General features: G+C 41.4%; 1 protein-coding gene and 1 long non-coding RNA gene across 3 annotated transcripts in view; one reads left to right on the forward strand and one right to left on the reverse strand.

Annotated features, from left to right (window-relative positions):
- Nucleotides 1–19,385, forward strand: part of LOC117460443 (NIPA-like protein 2) — a 56,363-nt gene extending 36,978 nt beyond the window's left edge. The window contains exons 9-11 of the mRNA XM_034101849.2: nt 17,659–17,722; nt 17,808–17,905; nt 18,063–19,385. Coding sequence (XP_033957740.1) covers nt 17,659–17,722; nt 17,808–17,905; nt 18,063–18,163 — 263 coding nt within the window. The 3' untranslated portion in view covers nt 18,164–19,385. The remainder of the gene's footprint in view (nt 1–17,658; nt 17,723–17,807; nt 17,906–18,062) is intronic.
- Nucleotides 14,842–17,092, reverse strand: LOC139435316 (uncharacterized). Of its 2 annotated transcripts, none has more exons than XR_011644591.1 (4): nt 16,876–17,092; nt 15,536–15,642; nt 15,086–15,146; nt 14,842–14,973 (listed from the first exon to the last, which is right to left on the reverse strand). It is a non-coding gene; the product is annotated as an uncharacterized lncRNA (long non-coding RNA). The 2 variants fall into 2 exon arrangements; XR_011644590.1 differs by having other exon boundaries at nt 16,889–17,025.
- Nucleotides 19,386–19,404: the final 19 nt, after the last annotated feature.

Genomic DNA, 19,404 nt, shown 5'->3' on the forward strand with positions numbered 1-19,404 from the left:
CACCGGGGACACATATTCATGTATAAAAGACGTACACAAGTGCATTTTGCATGATAGGTCCTCTTTAAGTGAAAGACAAGCTCGTTTTTGTCAACGAATCCTAAGAGATTCAAAAACTAACAAAGAATCAGTACAATACTGGTATTCTGCATTCTGTAACGTATCCTGTGACTCAGAGCTTCATTGTTGTTCAAACAGGTGACATGTTCCTTTATAGCCAGGGTAGTTTATTTTGTGTTAAGTTCATGTATTGTTCTGCCACAAATACGAGCAAAATACATTTCTATTATATATATGTAATATTTTCCCCAACAAATAAAACAAAGTCAAGATGGTGATTTATACCTGTAGATGTGAATCACTTACTCATTTTTTGGCAAAGGCCCCGCAGTATTTATAGCATGAGTAGTGTCAGGTGACTTCTATTATCTAATCGTTTATGGTGTTCTTTGTATACCAAGACAACCATTTTCAAAAGCATTTTCGTCTTGAATGAACACCCTACACTTTATGATTTAAAGCAATTGTTAAAATTGACCTTGCAATCATAAACTAATTACCATGTTTGGTATTCTTCAAGTGGAAAAATTGCCCAACTGCTGTTGCCATGAGATCATTTCCAGTGAAGCCTCAGTGTCATAGCTAAATACAGTGCATCCGGAAAGTATTCATACCCCTTAACTTTGTTCACATTTTGTTATGTTACAGCAGGGGTGGGGAACCTTTTTCCTCTCAAGGGCCATTTCAATTTTTTCAACATCCTCCGAGGGCCGTACAAATTATTGACCTCTGCTTAAAAGTACTAAAATCACGGCCCATTCATTTCGCCTTTCTTTCAATGCTGTGCAAAGAAAAAGCAACCTCTTAGTCCAGATATCTTACCATGCATGCATGCACGTGCACGGTTGTGGCATGACCACCAAAACAGAAAGATATGGACACAAGATGTCTGCAAATGTATTTAGTTTCCTATCCATGTGGACATGATTTAAGTGTGGGGGGGGGGGACCTAACCTCCTCTAGGGGGGTCCGGGGGCATGCTCCCACGGGAATATTTGTTTTTAAAAGTTGAAGTTAAAAGCATCAATCTGGTGCACTTTGAGAGCAAAATTAGGAGATACATCTCTCAACACATATGAAACAGAACTGTAAGCAGATTTTCTTTTTCTTTATGGATATTTTACAAATCACTCCCCCTTTAAACTGTATTCTTGTTTATTAATATCAACATTTGTTTACAGTCATAAAGTATGTTATACGTGTTTACCTTATTCTCTTATTTTTTTACAATAACTATAATGATCATATCAAGATGTGCCTTTACCTCACTGGTTGTAGAAAAAGCTAGCAGATGCTAATAACAACAAAGTTATTGACTGTATAATCAGTATGACAGATGAGCAGATCGCCACTTCAACTCTTTAATTATTACAGTCAATAATAAGACACAGCCACTCAAAAACTGCAGCATGTGTACGGCTCCTTATGGGTACTGCAATGTTTGGAAGTGTCAGACGAGACATATACCACGTGATGACACGTTAGGCTCGTGTTGTGTTCAAGGACCCTGACCGTGGCCAGGAAAAACAGACCTTCGCTTGTTTAATTTGTTTGCGGTCTAGATTTCTTTAATTTTTTTCTTTTTTGCCCGTGTTTATAAATTACCTCGAGGGCAGGGGCGGATGTCGACAAATATTCATGGGGTGGCAAGAGGGTGACAGGAGAATTTCAGGGGTGGCAGAAGATATGCTGATTTAATCGCAGTCATATCGCAGTCATATCAACAATGTCATATCAACAATGTTAACTTGGAAAGCCACAATATTGATATGTTAACTCAATAACATAGGTGACATTATTGTGGCACATCAATAAAGCCTTACATATAAATATATAAGGTGGCAGACATAATTTAATGAATTTTAACTGAACAATAACTGAATGAGTTTGTCTCACTCTTAGACCAGCAGGGGTACCCAGGGTTGGGAGGGTTACTTTGTAAATGTAATCAGTTACTGATTACTGATTACATGGCTCTGAAAGTAATCCGAATACAGTTACAGTTACGTGTCTTAAAAAAGTAACGTAATCAGATTACTTTTAGATTACTTTTGGATTACTTTCTTTTTCCATCACAGATGGGTATGTTTTGGTGAACAGGAGACACAAAAAAGCAAAAGGAAACTGAACGTGTTTTTACTGTTTTAATGGCTTATCAAGAGCACATCTGAAACGATTTAACAACATAATACACTTGTTGGGGATGCAGCTTGGGATGTGAGGAGTAAGGGACACGGCTTAGAACGGGCGTGTCGCCTTCTGTCCTGCCAGTGTTGGCAGGACAATTAAAATGTCGAACTCGGACTTCATTTTAAGGACATTTCGGCCAGGGGTGTAGAGCTATAGTTTAAGCACCGGATTGGCAAAACAGGAGAGTGTGCACCAGTCTGCCTTGATCTATGAATTAATGTCCGTGACACAGCTGTTTTTTAGAAGGAAAACCTCCTTCACTTCATGAAATCTCTGCAGCGCCAGGAGGCAGCGGGAGGGTTAACTCAGCCTCTGAGAAGACGAGCACGCCGCGCAGTGCCTTTCACGCACCGCCTTTCACGCACCGCCTTCACTGTGTATACCTTCAGAAATAATCATTAGTAAGGCTAAAGACTAAAGAGCGACCGCAGGCTGATGTGTTTTAACCACACACACCTATATATACACACACGCGATTTAAACGCAGACTTTTGTTCCTCCATGTTTCGTTGTTATTGTTTCACTGAGCGAGCGGACCCGCGATTTTTTTCCAAACGCTATTTTGGTCCATCTGCGGCGCTAATAGGTTTTGTGGGCTGTGATGATTCGGCTGTTACTACTTGAATATTAAATGTTGAGAGGAAATCCTTCCACCAATAATTCCAATAAGTAATCCAAAATGTATTCACTTCAGGTTTACGAAAGTAACTGTAATCAGAGTACTCGTTTTTCAAATGTAACGCGAGCTGAATACAGTTACTTGATTTTTGTATTCTGATTACGTAACGCCGTTACATGTATTCCGTTACAACCCAACCCTGGGGGTACCACAGCTATGCACTGCTGCAATAAGTACATTAATTAACTGTCTCATCGATGTTTGTCTGTATGAATATGATAATATTAACAATCATATCATTCCTATCAGCTGTCAATCACTGTTATGATTCACATATTCAGTGTTATTATTAAATAAACTATATTTGTTGGAGGAGTTAATGATGAATGTTCCTCAAAATGCTTGCTCACCAGTGGTGGTTCTACGGGGTGGCATGGGGTGGCAGCTGCCACCTCAGAAAAAAGCCTTGCCACCCCAGCTGCCACCCCATTTGGCAGCTTTGTTTTGAAAGAAAAGTTGTGGCTCATTGGACATTTATGAGAGAAAATCTCTAATGTCCGAGTGCAAGTGAATGCAGCACAAGACGCAAGCCTTGTAACCCCTCCCCCCCCTGGCGCGAGCATGGAAATATGATTGGCGGCGATTTCATTTGAACGGGGGACAGCTCAAAACAAGAAGCATTTCGGATCCAAGTAGACGGAAGGAATGAGGTATTTGCGGTCAGGTGGCTGGGGTAGGCTACAGCCATACCAATAAATGGCTTAGCCCCACCATGAAAATGATGTTAAAGTAAGCAAAATAAAGTCTGCCAACTCGCGCGGAGTAAATTGCACAGACAGCAGTTAGTAAGATTGATTTCAGTAGCCACTTGTCTGGAAATACCGAAGACCAGAAACGGTTTTGAAAACTTTTGTCACCTAGTGATCGTCTTCTCAATAGAACATCTTTGATAATGTCTTCTGGCCAATCAGAATCAAGATAACGGTGTGGTGTTGTTGCAGGAAGTCCCGACGGAGAATCATTTTTGCTGTAGTACATCTCCTATATACATCGATACAACATTACGTGTTGATAGAAATCAACACGTAATGAAATAAGATATGATAGCCCCCATTGTTCTGTGTGTCAAAATGAAAGACAGCCCACACACACCAATCAATCATCAAACCGTGGGGTCTTATTTCATTCCGTGGATTAAGTTCATTTTTGTTCTCAATAACCCACAAACACCCCATAATGACAAAGCAAAAACGTATTTAAAGAATATTTTGCAAACAAAAATCATTTAATTACATATCACATGTACATAAGTATTCACACCCTTTGCTTTGACACTAGTAGTATTACCAATGCTGTTTCAATCACATTAGTATGCATGAAAAGTGACAAGTGACACGCCCCCAATTCTCCCTTTGTTCGAGATCCTTTGATGTGTTGATTAAGGCAGTATCTTTGAAGTTATGCTGTCTGGCCCCTGTCCCCTCACACCCCTTTTGTAGTCTAATCCTTTGATGTGAGGTGTGATATAAGCCTCTGATGTTAATCTAGGTGTTGATTAAGGCAGTCTCTTTGAAGTTATGCGTGAGACTGTCTGTCCCCTGTCCCCACAGAGTTGTATAATCTAATTAGCCTTTGATGTGTGCCCTTTGATGTGAGGTGTTATAACAGGCAGGTGTGATTTCACACCGGTGTGTTATAAGCCTATGATGTTAATCTAGGTGTCTCTTTGAAGTTATGCGTGAGACTGTCTAGCCCCCGCCCCCTCACCGCCCAGGCCTCTCCCCCTTTCTCCACCCCTTCCTTTGGCTATGAGGCCAGCAGATAGTGGGGGGGGGGGTGGAATTAGGTGAAAATAGAAATACGCTCAAACTAAAATAAAAAAGACAGTAATTTCTACTTACCAAGTCACCTTTCAAAAAAGAAAAATGGCCAAGAGACGCCTCGATGTGGGTTTAATCAGCGAGAGGCCTGTGACAACTTACCGCCATCCGTCCGGAGCGCCAGTCAAGAAACGAATGCAGCATCTGTGCGGAGTTCAGGCGCCTCCAGCCGAAATTCTGTGCACAAACTTATCTCGTGCCCTCTTTTGGTCATGTGAGCGCGTTCATGTGTGCTGGAGGAGGGGCTCTGTGAGGAAGTGGCAGATTTTCAGACGCCTCCAGCCGAAGAACTTCATGAAGAATGGACTCTGAAAAATGGCGATGTTTGGGGTTATGTAACTATATGGCGAATGAACTGCATTTCTACAATCTGAAGAATGGAGAAACGTATGGACCCCGTAGTGTTAAACTGACCTCAACAGATTGGGCTGTGTTAACTCTGGTGTCTTCCAGAGATCTCCACACAACCACTGTATCGGAAGAAGTAGTGCATCAAGAAACCATAGTGGAACCAGCGGTGTACAAGATATTTGCAAAGAAAAGCAAAGAAACACAGACAGCATGCAAGATCAAAGAAGAGTTTTCACCGCTGTCCCTCAATGTGGAGGAAGAAGAAAGAGATATTCCCCCGCCGCCAGAAGTGAGAAGAGTCCTGACAAGCACCATCTGGGAAACTAAAAGCGGACCATCGGGGCGATGGTATTACCGCGCAAGCCGTTTGGTGACGCTGGGGAAGGACCCCTCTGATGATTTTGTTTTGCAGTATTTCAACTCTACATGCAGGGTTTTCACCGCTGTCCCTCAATGTGGAGAAAGAAGAAAGAGATATTCCCCCGCCGCCAGAAGTGAGAAGAGTCCTGACAAGCACCATCTGGGAAACTAAAAGCGGACCATCGGGGCGATGGTATTACCGCGCAAGCCGTTTGGTGACGCTGGGGAAGGACCCCTCTGATGATTTTGTTTTGCAGTATTTCAACTCTACATGCAGGGTTTTTCAGACATCCTTGCGGGTGCCTCTGACTGCTTGGCTGAAAATGATTGATGGAAAAGCTACAAAGCTTAAAGAACTTTTAAAACAGAGTCAGACATCGAAGGACATTATACTGGTGAAAAAGACTCTCACTTTTGCAGAGGACTCCGACTCCCACTCAACATAACAAGTTACACCCTCCTCACCAGATCATTTAACACTAAGGACCCCTCAAAGAAAAGCATTGTGTTTTCTACCTATGTAAAAAGAGCATCAGGGTTGTAGCTTAGAATTTCCCATATCCTGATGGAGTTTTTTCACTTCAGTCAAAATATTCATGTGTATGCTGTTTTCGACACAAAGATGCATTACATCTACAAACAGAGTATACAATGAGAGCACATGATACACTTTTGATGTTTGTTTAATTTCTTCGGTAATGTTACAGAATGTTTCGGGAAATGAAGATTCCAGGACCACTTTAAATGTTTAGTTTACAATCGTTTCCCAATGACCCGGAATAGTACTGCCAGAATGAACGATATCCAAAATGTCTTCCAGTTTACAAACTTCAGCCATTCTTTTTACACAGGGGTCACTACTTATTCTGTTTTCAATCGTCCTCATCACCACACTTATTAAAAGGGTATTGACTACATTATGATCAATATATACAGAGCGTTTTGCATAGTAGTTTCCCATTTTTATTTTACTTTAAAGAAAAAAAAGTCAATGTATCGAACAAATCCCTGGCTTCAGTCAACTACTGGTTATTAGTCTTCTTCTTCTCCATCCAACTCGGTATGGATCTTTTCAAGTCTCTCTGAGATTGTGAAGTAAAGCCTCCGAAGCGCCTTGGATCCTCCAATCATCCGTGAAAATGTCTTTATCAATAAGAGTCTGGTCGATCTCAGTAATGAAGTCGGTGAGCCAGAGTCTTTTCATTAACGCGTTGTAATTGTTTCTGAAGAAAAAATCGGGCATGTCATTCAGAAAATCGTGTTGCCTCTGGCCAGGGTGACTGACTCGGCACCTGTTGCAGATTTCTTCTCTGTACCGATGTATCACCCTCTCCAAAATATCAACCAACACCGATTTCACTGTGTCCATAAACAGAGACGTCTTGGCCCAAGGAGCAAAATCAGCAGCAGTAGTACTGCAAGATTCGGGTGTCCAAAATGGTGGTGATGATGGTAGTCCAGGAGTCTGTTCAAGGCTGCAACTCGCAGGGGGAGTCTTGGTTTTTCTCAGATCCATGGCTAGTTTACAACGGTTGTCTTAGTGGGGTCCTTCGTTTTAGATGATTTGCTGAGTGGAGGGTGGGACTTATTGCGTTGAACAACAAATTCCTTACAAAGTACTTCATATTCTACCAGTTGTTATGTGTTACATACGCCAAAGTGTGTCAAAAAGTATCTTAGTAACACAAGAAAAGAGAAAAAAGCATTGAAGTTAACAAAAACTGGATTGTTCCACTGAAATAATAAATAAATAATTTCAAATAAATTGCATTTAAAATAAAATGTATTCAGATAAAGTATTTTGTTAGAATATTAAGTCCAAGATAGTTACATGTTACCCCCTAAACCATTTGTATTATATTTTTGTTTTCCTAATGAAGACAGTCACCTGAATTAATTTTGTCTCCATACCTTTTTATTTTTATTTTTTTACATTTTGTAACAATCTTTAAACATTTGTAGAGAACAAACACTGGTTAAAATGAGTGTCTTTATGACGTCTCTCACACCGTTGGTATTTTTCACAAAATTCATTTTTAAACACATCATCTTGATACAGAGATAACACATTTTCATAAGACAACCCTGACGCTCTTTTTACATAGGTAGAAAACACAATGCTTTTCTTTGAGGGGTCCTTAGTTTTAAATGATCTGGTGAGGAGGGTGTAACTTGTTATGTTGAGTGGGAGTCGGAGTCCTCTGCAAAAGTGAGAGTCTTTTTCACCAGTATATGGTGAAAAAGACGATGTCTGACTCTGTTTAAAAAGTTCTTTAAGCTTTGTAGCTTTTCCATCAATCATTTTCAGCGAAGCAGTCAGAGGCACCCGCAAGGATGTCTGAAAAACCCTGCATGTAGAGTTGAAATACTGCAAAACAAAATCATCAGAGGGGTCCTTCCCCAGCGTCACCAAACGGCTTGCACAGTAATACCATCGCCCCGATGGTCTGCTTTTAGTTTCCCAGACGGTGCTTGTCAGGACTCTTCTCACTTCTGGCGGCGGGGGAATATCTCCTTCTTCTTCCTCCACATTGAGGGGCAGCGATAAAACTCTTCTTTGATCTCGCATGCTGTCTGTGTTTCTTTGCTTTTCTTTGAAAATATCTTGTACACCGCTGGTTCCACTATGGTTTCTTGATGCACTACTTCTTCCGATACAGTGGTTGCGTGGAGATCTCTGGAAGACACCAGAGTTAACACAGCCCAATCTGTTGAGGTCAGTGTCGCTTTAACACTACGGGGTCCATACGTTTCTCCATTCTTCAGATTGTAGAAATGCAGTTCATTCGCCATATAGGGGAATACATAACCCCAAACATCGCCATTTTTCAGAGTCCATTCTTCATGAAGTTCTTCGGCTGGAGGCGTCTGAACCGGCACAGATACTGCATCCGTTTCTTGATTGGCGCTCCGGATGGATGGCGGTAAGTTGTCACAGGCGTCTCACTGATTAAACTCATATCGAGGCGTCTCTTGGCCATTTTTCTTTTTTGAAAGGTGACTTGGTAAGTGGAAATTACTGTCTTTTTATTTAGTTTGAGCGTATTTCTATTTTCACCTAATTCCACCCCCTTACTTTGAAATGATCAGGTGAGGAGGGCAGGACTTGTTATGTTGAGTGGGAGGCGGAGCCCTCTGTAAAAAGTGAGAGTCTTTTGCAGTCAAACCTTTTTTTGTTGTTGCATACAACAAATTCTAATATTACACCCATACAACCTCACATGACTTCATATTGGGTTTCCTTATAGTTGTGTGAAGTAATTATAAAAAAGAAAAAGATCATGGGGGGAATAGGATATTTTATTATTTCCCTCTTTACGTATTTGAAAAGTACACAACCGGGGGAAAATCTGCCACTTCCTCACAGAGCCCCTCTGCTCTCCTCCAACACACATGAACGCGCTCACATGACCAAAAGGGCACGAGATAAGTTTGTGCACAGATCTTCGGCTGGAGGCGTCTGAACCCCGCACAGATGCTGCATTCGTTTCTTGACTGGCGTTCCGGACGGATGGCGGTAAGTTGTCACAGGCCTTTAGCTGATTAAACCCATATCGAGGCGTCTCTTGGCCATTTTTCTTTTTTGAAAGGTGACTTGGTAAGTGGAAATTACTGTCTTTTTTATTTAGTTTGAGCGTATTTCTATTTTCACCTAATTCCACCCCCCACTATCTGCTGGCCTCATAGCCAAAGGAAGGGGTGGAGAAAGGGGGAGAGGCCTGGGCGGTGAGGGGGCGGGGGCTAGACAGTCTCACGCATAACTTCAAAGAGACACCTAGATTAACATCAGAGGCTTATAACACACCGGTGTGAAATCACACCTGCCTGTTATAACACCTCACATCAAAGGGCAAACATCAAAGGCTAATTCGATTATACAACTCTGTGGGGACAGGGGCCAGACAGTCTCACGCATAACTTCAAAGAGTCTGCCTTAATCAACACATCAAAGGATTAGACAACAAAGGCACTACACAGGGGGGCTTTTCACACCTACCTGTTATAACACCTCACCCCTCACATCAAAGGATCTCGAACAAAGGGAGGCGGGACTTAGCTTAAAGAGCCTGTGACAGCATCCCAACAACTGTTGTGCAATGAAATATTGCACAAACAAATCGATTATTTTTGTAGTTGTAAACTCAAGTGGATGAAACTACATTTATTAGTGCTTTCATGTCAATTCGGCGAACATATGATACATTAAATGATCGTGAGGATGATGATTAAAAATCGTTTGTTTGAGCCGGTCTGCATTTCCTGATGAGAAAACAAACCGATGCTTTTTGTAGTTGTAGTACACCAACAACATGGATTAAACGTGTGGTTTTTTTACCACAATGTTGGGGAAATTAATGGATAAAATGCACGGATTATTATTATTATTCCCACTCCGATCGGGACACTAGGTCCACCGTTTCCCCGCAGTGAGGCTCCCCCCGTTGACAGTTTACGTGGGCTGGGTGCAGTGGCGGACTGGCCATCGGGACGAATCCCGATGGGCCGGTACCGAAGTGGGCCGGTAGGATAAGTAACTAGCACATCCCCCATAGGCGGCGCGTGAGGCTCAGGTTTGAGAAGGCTAAATAACTTCTTTTACTTGACGCTGCCCACCTCCGGCGTCTATAGAAAAGAGATCAACTCAGTGTGCGGAGTTTAAATCTCTCAAGTCATATTACAGGATAAAGGAAATACAGTTTAAACTGCCGTATGCAGAGAAGACGCCAACGTGTCGCACTTATCATTCATATTACATCATCAATCAGATCATCGATCATATAATATCATAATATATCATATATTTCCTTATCTGAGTCAGCTTCTCCAGCCTCATCTGGCCGTGCAACACTCACAGTGTCACAGACTGTATGCAGAAGTATTATTTTAAGCAACACATTATGTTGACGAAACACTCGAGACAAATGTAATTAAAGTCAGATCCACTCGTGTCTTAGACAAGAACGCGCTCTCAGCTGGAGAGAGAAACCCTGGCTTGATTTACCGAGTTGATAACCAGCGTCGTAGGACCGCTTTGCGAGATATCGTGTGTTAGTTTGTTGTTGTTAGTTTGTTTGTTACTCAAACATATCCAGGGTCTGTTGAACTGGCTTCGTAGTACAGGGCACAGGTGGCTAGCAGCGCTAAGGTCAAAGACACAGACATTATACATTATATTTGTATTTTACCAGGATGCAGTGACACAAATATTTACATATTTACATTTACTATCTACAGCACCCGCCGCCCCTGACATCCCCCACTCCCCCCGTTGACAATTTACTAGCGGTACCGAAGTGGGCCGGTCGAGAGTCCCGGGATGATTTTTAGTCCCATTCCACCACTGGCTACATGACCATATGATCGCCCATATTGACGCACCTAATTCCTAAACTTCTAACAGATACAACATAAACCGATCCTTCAAACTGTCATCGCTGTCTGAGCTTGCTGCTGTGTGCACCGTCGTGCGTTTACATGCAGAAGCTGGGATCCTGGACGGTGCAGCTGGAGCGCTGTGCCCGCAATGACGTCACCCATCATTTGGCGGGACTTGAAGAATCCGCGAGAAGAGCCAGAAAATTGTCAACATTGAAGGGCAGATTAATGGTTATCAAAGTACAAATATCCAACATCAGTTCAGTAACGGTTTTCAAGGGGACAATATTTACTCAAATTGATGGGTTTGGATGATGGGGGAAAACCGTGTCACAGGCTCTTTAACATAATTGTACCCACTCACATCAAAGGATCGCGAACAATGGGAGGCGGGACGTAGCTCATTTGCATAATTGGGGGCGTGTCACCTGTCACTTTTCATGCATACTAATGTGATTGAAACAGCATTGGTAATACTACTGACACTGAAAATTGAGCTCAAGTGCATCCCGTTTCCACTGATCATCCTTGAAATGTTTCTATAACTTGATTGGAGTCACGATAACAAAGGAGTGGTTTCAGGACAAGACTGTGAATGTCCTTGAGTGGCCCAGCCAGAGCCCAGACTTGAGCGCGATTGAACATCTCTGGACATCTGAAAATGGCTGTGCACTGACGCTCCCCATCCAAGCTGTGGGAGCTTGAGACAATCTGCAAAGAAGAATGGGAGAAACTGCCCAAATATAGGTGTGCAAAGCTTGTAGCATCATACTCAAGAAGATTTGAGGCTGTAATAGCTGCTTCAACAAAGTATTGAGTAAAGGGTATGAATACTTATGTTTATGTGATATTTGAGTGTTTTATTTTTAAGTCATTTTAAAAAAATATTTTAAAACTTTTTCCACTTGATCATTATGGGGTATTGTGTCTCAAATGTTGAGAACAACTCAAATCTATTTTGAAATATGGCTGTAACATAACAAATGTGGAAAATGTGAAGGAGTATGAACACTTTCCGGATGCACTGTATATTCCACTACCAGTCCAAATCATCTACAGTAGGCTTTTATGTCAGGCTCTAAAAATATAAGAGACATATTTATATATATTTGTTGTAATAAGTCCTGATCTGAGGCCTGTACTACGAAGCAGGATTTTCGCTTAACTTCAGGGAAAACTCGGGGTTTCCGGTCCTACGATGCTGGTTCTCTTTTTAGCAGGCTAGATCTCCATGGTAACTTATGCTGAGCGGCTAACCTGGGGGGTATAGCCTACTACGAAGCAGGATTTTCGTTTAGCAAGATAACTTCTGGGATTTCCGGTACTACGAAGCTGGTTCACTTTTTAGCGGCTAGCCTGAGCAGGATAGGTTCCAGGATAAGAGATCAACTGTGCGGAGTTCGCTTCCACTTGGAGCATATCGCCACTATACTGTTGATCTATTTAATGTATAAACTGCCCATATTGTTTATGTAGAACAGTGTTCACGTAAGCCTGCACATTGATTTGATTTTTCATTGAATGTAACCGTTTCAATAAGGATAAATCTATTACAGGTTGAGGTAGAACCCATGGTGGAACAGCTGATAACAACAGTGTGCAGAGTTTAAAACGATCAAGTCATATTACAGGATAAAGGAAAACAGTTTAAACTGCTGTTGCAGTTCAAATCACCGTCTGTGTGAACGTGAAAATTAATAGAATATCACCTCCCATCTTCAGAGCAATCTGACTATTATAACATTAGCGTTAAGAAAGCTTACTTAAATATCTGCCACAACATAAGTAACCAGATCAAAGTAACATTACGTAGCCTACAGTCCGCGGCACTGTGAGTGCAGACGTCGATGTGTCCCATTATCATTCATATCCATACATGCCAACCTTTCCAAATCCAAAAGAGGTAGGTTTGCACGTGGCAAATGTGCACGCCCAAATTAGGTAATCAGAAGAAATGGAACCCCAATTACATGTATAAACCATGTATTTAACATATATTGCATAATTGTATGCATTTTTCAGAAAAAGTGGTAGTTTGGTAAACAGTGACATCAACGACATGTCTGGTCTGTAAAATGCCCGAAAAGTAAAATAATGGGAGATAAATATCCCTAAGTCTCCACATTTTATTATATTTTTTATGTGTTTATGGACACAGACAGTAGATCAAGGATATGTAAGGATGTAGAACTCTTGCTTGTGTGAACATTGGATAAAGCCAGGTTCATATTCTTGTTTCATGTTGTTGACATATTAGAGTCAAAGGTTTGCACAGAGCGAAATATATTTGTGTTGCGCCATAAATCAGAAAATAAATAATGTACAGGCTTTCAGATTGCTGTAGTTCACTAAACAGAGACATTAACGACATGTTTGGTGTTGAAAATGTCAGAAAAAGTGAAAGACTGGGAGATAAATATCCCCAAATCTCAAAATTGTATTATATTGTGTGTGTGTGTGTGTGTGTGTGTGTGTGTGTGTGTGTTTGTGGTCCTCTTTCAGTTGAGACACTGTATGTGAAGGATGCTTCAGGAAAAGACCAAACACTGGATGTCTTTCAGTAACCAACATGTGTTTTCGAGACACTGATATTAACGGGAAAACCCTGCAGGACTCAAATGCCTCGTCTCTGTTCCCTCACTAATATGGGAGTGATTACCCATCAGCCCCGGGAGTGCAGAGGAAAGGCAGCGTTACCCCCGGTCTGCACGTTGTTTCTCTTTCAGAAACACAGCGGACTATGATGGGATCACAGACACGCTGCAAACGGTGTCCGCCAAAAGTCGAGTCCAGTGTCTATGGAGTGTCATTTTTATTTGTTATAGTTTGGGAGGATTGAAAATCGGTAGGGAAAGCCAGCAAAGTCGGTAGGCGGTAGAAACATGTCAAAACCGGACGGACCACCAGAAGCTCCACACGTGGCGACCTATCAGTCCCATTCAGGAAGAGTACTTTTGGTCAGTCATCATTCTCGGTCACAGCAATACAAAACTGGAACTCTCTACCCACTCAGAGCTATTTAATAGAAGAGTTACGACACCGGAAGTCCAAAAACGGTTATCGTCACGTGGTTCATGTAGACGAGGGATCGTTCCCCGGAAGTTCATGGCGGGCAATGTGAATGCATTGATAACAGGAGATAGAACTACGATTTTTGTTAATTATTAGTGAATAAAGGTTTTGATTTGCAATATTTATACAACAAATCGATATGTGTATGTATTTACATCAATATGTTTTCAAAAATAAAATCGAATTTGCTAATATTAAGTGATAATATTAGGATTAGTGTGAACAACTAGTTTACATGTTACTAACAGTGCCTTGGTTAAAGAGCCTGTTGCTGTTTATTTATAGCTTTGAATTCTTTCAAACCAATATTATCTTCTTAAACTTGTATGGTAGTCAGGAGGATCACTTTCTAATGTTTATTGATACATTTAGAGGGAGGGGATCTAAAGTAATGCTTTAAAATTCAGATTAGATTAATTTCTACCATTTTCTTAAATTCATGGTAGTTTCAGTAATCCCCTGGTAATTGAGGACACAAGTTATCTAAATGACTAATGTCGTCTTTATGGCTTTCAGAAAGGACAGGAGACCGACAGGATATGATGATGATGATGATGATGTTAAATGTGTTGCTTTAGGAACTTCCATTGCAAATACATGGAATTCAATAAACATAGAAGAGCATATCATGCAGTTTGTCGGTGCCTTTTCCTCCGTGTTGTCCTGGTTTGCTGTGCTGCCTCCTAGTCGCCACCATGGTTTGCTGTGCTGCCTCCTAGTCGCCACCATGGTTTGATGTGCTGCCTGGGGATGCTCAAATCTCTCAGAGAAAGGAGTACGAATGTACGGCTTCCCCACTGACACAGAGCGGAGGAAAAAATGGCTGGCTCAAGTCAGCAGGAGCAATTTCACGACCAACAGCAACAAAATATGTGATTTATATACAAACACTGCATTTGCACTTTTTCACAAAACGAAAACCACACCATTGGGAAAGCTTAATGTTTTGTTTAATACAAAAAAACAGGGAAAGACTTGAAAAACACAGAGTTGAGACTCAGGGTGCAGGGTGAGGGTCTCAGTGCAGGTATTCAGGCTCCATTGAACCCCCCTCTGGTTCTTGTGCTGAGAGAGGGAGCAACAGACAGGAGAAAGGGTTATACACACCTATATAGCACACCTATTGCCTTGGGGAGATAACGTGTTTACTTATATAAAACAGTAGTATTAAACGTACCTTGTGTTTTCACTCTCACTTAAGTCCCTCTCCCTTTGCCATCAATCCAGAATCAGCTGGGCTGCAACATTATACAGACAGGTAATAATCAACAGAATCACAAGGACACAATATGGCTCTGCTAAAAACACTCACTCTTACACGCACCAAAGTTATATTTATCTAATATTTAACTCCCTCCACCCCCGCATACAATCCCGTTTAGAAGCCCCTTTTCTCTAATTCAACATGTTGGACGAAATGACATAGAGAGAACGGAATTTACAATTAAAAGGCTGTTCAACGTGTGTTGCTAACTTGCTTCGGTATGCTAGCTTAATCTGTTATCTGTAAACGTTCCCTAAATCTACTAATTTAGGGATAATCCACTGACATCCTTTAATACACATGTTCATTTGAATCAGATGTACTGATAATATCCGCAATATACATCTTTAAACTTCTTCTTACCTTTAAAAGTCCGTCACGGACGGTCTATTATGCTGCAACTCCACAGCTCTGCCAGCCTTGGCGCTAACTTCCGGGGAACGATTGACAGGATCCACGATCCGCCATTGCTGTAAAAAAGTGGTCCATTGGAGTGAACGGAGATGTCGTAACTCTTCTATTAAATGGCTCTGTACCCACTCAAATTCTTTCACACACAGTGACGTCACGAGCTACCCATAATGCAACGCGTGCCATATATATATATATAAATACGCCATTTTCCTGGAGGTGCTAATATCCTGGAGGTGCTAATATAAACAGCTAGCTAGCAGAGCAGAGCGCACTAGGTTTTTTTTCTGGATTAACGACCGAAGAAATCGCTGCATGTCTTCGGATTACATCTCTGGATTTGAGGGGTGTGCTCTAGGTCGTTACCAGCGTAAACTAGAGCTGTGTGGGTTGTCCGATTGCCCTTACAGACTGCCTCCAGATGTATTGAAAAACGACTCTCGAAAGTGGCCTTCGGTCGATTTTGGCAGCATCTACGTCTATCTTCTGGAAACACCAGGTGAATACCCCACTTGTCACAATAATATTATCATGCCAATGCATATATGTGGTATTTTAGAGTTGACTATATTGATTAAGGCAATAGACTATGATATTCTGCTTGCACCTCGCGTGAAATGGCGCATACCGGAAGTACGGTGTCGCCCTCGGCCCAAAACGCGTATGTGTGTGAAAGAATCAAAGACATACATACCTTCACAGCTCACTTAAAAACATGGTTCACTGAGAACTACACCTGCACGCACTAGTCTGTGTTAAGTATGGCGTGAGTGTTACATGTTGTGATCATGGATTTTGCCCCTCGTTTCTGTGATGTGATTGTGATGTGCTATATGTGACATGTACTGTATATAGTAACGTGTGTTGTTTATTGTTCTCTTTTATCCTCTTTCCTCCTTTTTATTTTATTTTATATATTTTCTTATCACTAATGCTGTTGATATATTGTAATTTTAAGGGTGTCTATTCCCATCTGGCCGGGGACAACAGCTGGAAATTAGCCATGTCGGCTAAAACTGCACCATTTGACAGTTCATCGATGGGGACTGTCCACGACACTATAAATAAATAAACTAAACTAAAAGCGGTAGACTACCGCCCAAATATCACATCATAATGTATCATATTTCCTTATCCGAGTCAGCTGAGACGTATCTGGCCGTGCAACGCTTACAGTGTCACACTGTATGCAGAAGTATTATTTTACACAACACATTAAGTTGACGAAACACTCGAGTCAGATCCACTCGTGGCTCCTGTTAATGTACGCATTCAAAAACTTGTTATTTTACCAGCTGTATTCACCTTGCATGTGCAGCTATGTGGCTTTGATCCTGGATAAAGTGTTTAAGTTTATGTTTAAAGTTTAACTTCTTCATATTTGACTAATATTATAGTTGACTTTTCATACAGGAAGTATGACGCTGCGCTGTCAGTACGCTTTTCCATGTTTGTGATTGGTCGAATGCTCCAGATACCACCCCTTTTATGTGAACGCGCACCTAACTAGGACACGGCTGGCTTGAGCGAACGAGTTGATAACCCGCGTCGTAGGACAGTTTAGCGAGAGCGGCTTTGTTTTGGATTAAGTCAACCGGATAACTCAAAACATATCCAGGTTAGGTTGAACCAGCTTCGTAGTACAGGCCTCTGATGTGCTATAGTCATAAATCATCCACCCAGGGCATGCAGGGATTTAAACTACTCTCACCTTTTATTATAATCTCCTGCTGTTTTTGCTGTTGGTATTACAGTGGCTCTCTCCACCTACACGCAACACCCTCAATTGACTGCACAAGAAATTGATGACTCATTATTTCTGGCAGCATTACGACACCTCGGGGTGTGTTCCTCTAAGTGAGCTCAGGAAGATCGAAGATGCACTTTTGTTCCAACTATCGCAGATGGAAACAATCACTCAGAGAAAAAATTAACAGTTATGTGTTGTTGCTCAACTTTAAGAACTAAACTCCTCACATTCCTCCCATGCGTGTGATGTGTGCTCAGGATTTTCAGGTCTATTTACACAAAGCACTTGAGTCTACATCGTTGTGTGTGTGATTTTCACTTTGCAGGGATAGTATTTTACGAGGAATTTGAAGAATTGGCTTTACTAAACATTTTTATGTTTCTTCTTGGGTAAGTGTTCAATAACACACAAGTTGTTGCCACCTATTTAAATGTGGTATTTGTTGTAAGATTGTATCTAAAAATTATCTTCCAGTTGTCTTCTGTCTTTCCTTGGAGTTTTCCTGATCGCCCGAAACAGGCCAAAAATAAAGCTACAAAATCCCAATTGTATCTCAATGGATAAGATTCCTCGTAAGTTTCTGATACATTTTTAATCACCTCTCTTCAAATGATGGTATGTTACATACATACCTATTTGCATTGAGCATGGTGCATTGATTAGCAAGCAGCAACCCTGGATCTATCCGACTGCAGCAGGGTCTAATGTGTGTGCTGTCCACCTTCACAGGGAGAAGTCACACAGACAGAGTGCAGCCCGAGGCGCAGACATACGGATCGCTGGCTGCCAAACTCATGTGCAACAGAGCTGGCCAATCAGACGATGCATAGGACCAGCACCATCTGTTGGGAGTGTAATGTTGGTTGATTTGTGTGTGAATCATTTTTCCTGTGAACTTGAAAAATATCTCTTTCTAAAATTAAATGGTAGGCATCAATTCATACAATAGCTGAGTGGCATATTGATGGATCTGGCCCTTCCTACATCCAGGACATGGTTAAACCGTACACCCCAGCGCGTGCCCTTCGCTCTGCATCAGCCAAACGACTCGCTGCACCCACGCTGCGAGGGGGACCCAAGTTCCCATCAGCAAAAACACGTGGATTTGCTATCCTGGCTCCAAAATGGTGGAATGAGCTCCCCATTGAAATCAGGACCGCAGAAAGCTTACACACCTTCCGGCGCAGACTGAAAACTCATCTCTTTCGACTCCACTTCGAGCGATAGAATGACTAACAGAGCACTTATATACTAATAAAGGACTGGCTTATCTAAAGCCAGTTGACTAGCACTTGAAACGATTGGCTCTTTGAAACCTGATGTTCTTATATGATTCTGTTTACTTCAAGGTTGTGTCTTCCTGGTCGAATGTACTTATTGTAAGTCGCTTTGGATAAAAGCGTCAGCTAAATGCAATGTAATGTAATGATGGCCACATTGGTCTTTAAAAATGGCCTCTTTAAATATCAGAGACATCTCTCGAGTTAACAGTTATACCAGCACAGTTAACAGTAGCTGAAGAGTATTATCTCATTGTGGTGAATCAGAGTGCAACATCAAATCCCTTTCTAGCAAGTACATTGTATTTATAAAATAAATCACATCTATATATTGAAATCAATTGTATAAATCTGCCTATTTGGGATCTGTTGTCAATGAACAAGGAAACATCTGATGGTGTCCATTTCATAACATAAGTGAAATTAGGAACACTACTGCCCTCTAATGGTTGGGGACCTTAAATGACCAGGCAACTATAAGTGATATGAAGTGAATAAAAGGACAAACATAAGATGTTCAGTATTAGTTATATTAATTAAAGTTGCTCACACATAGCTCGCAGGTGTGTGGGAAAACTTGAGCATGCAAGACTCTGAAACCTGTTTCCAAGAAGTAGAAACAGAACATTTCAGACTGCATTCCTAACTGCTAAACTTTAGTGTTGCCAAGCAACAAAACTCTTATCTGCCACCTACACATTATGGGATGAGTGGAAAACCAGTGCTCATGCAATGCAACTATAAAAATATTGCATGATCATAGCATTTACTTCTGATAACATAATGGATAT

Source organism: Pseudochaenichthys georgianus, chromosome 16 (genome assembly GCF_902827115.2).
Source record: "Pseudochaenichthys georgianus chromosome 16, fPseGeo1.2, whole genome shotgun sequence".
NCBI classification, from domain to species: domain Eukaryota; kingdom Metazoa; phylum Chordata; class Actinopteri; order Perciformes; family Channichthyidae; genus Pseudochaenichthys; species Pseudochaenichthys georgianus.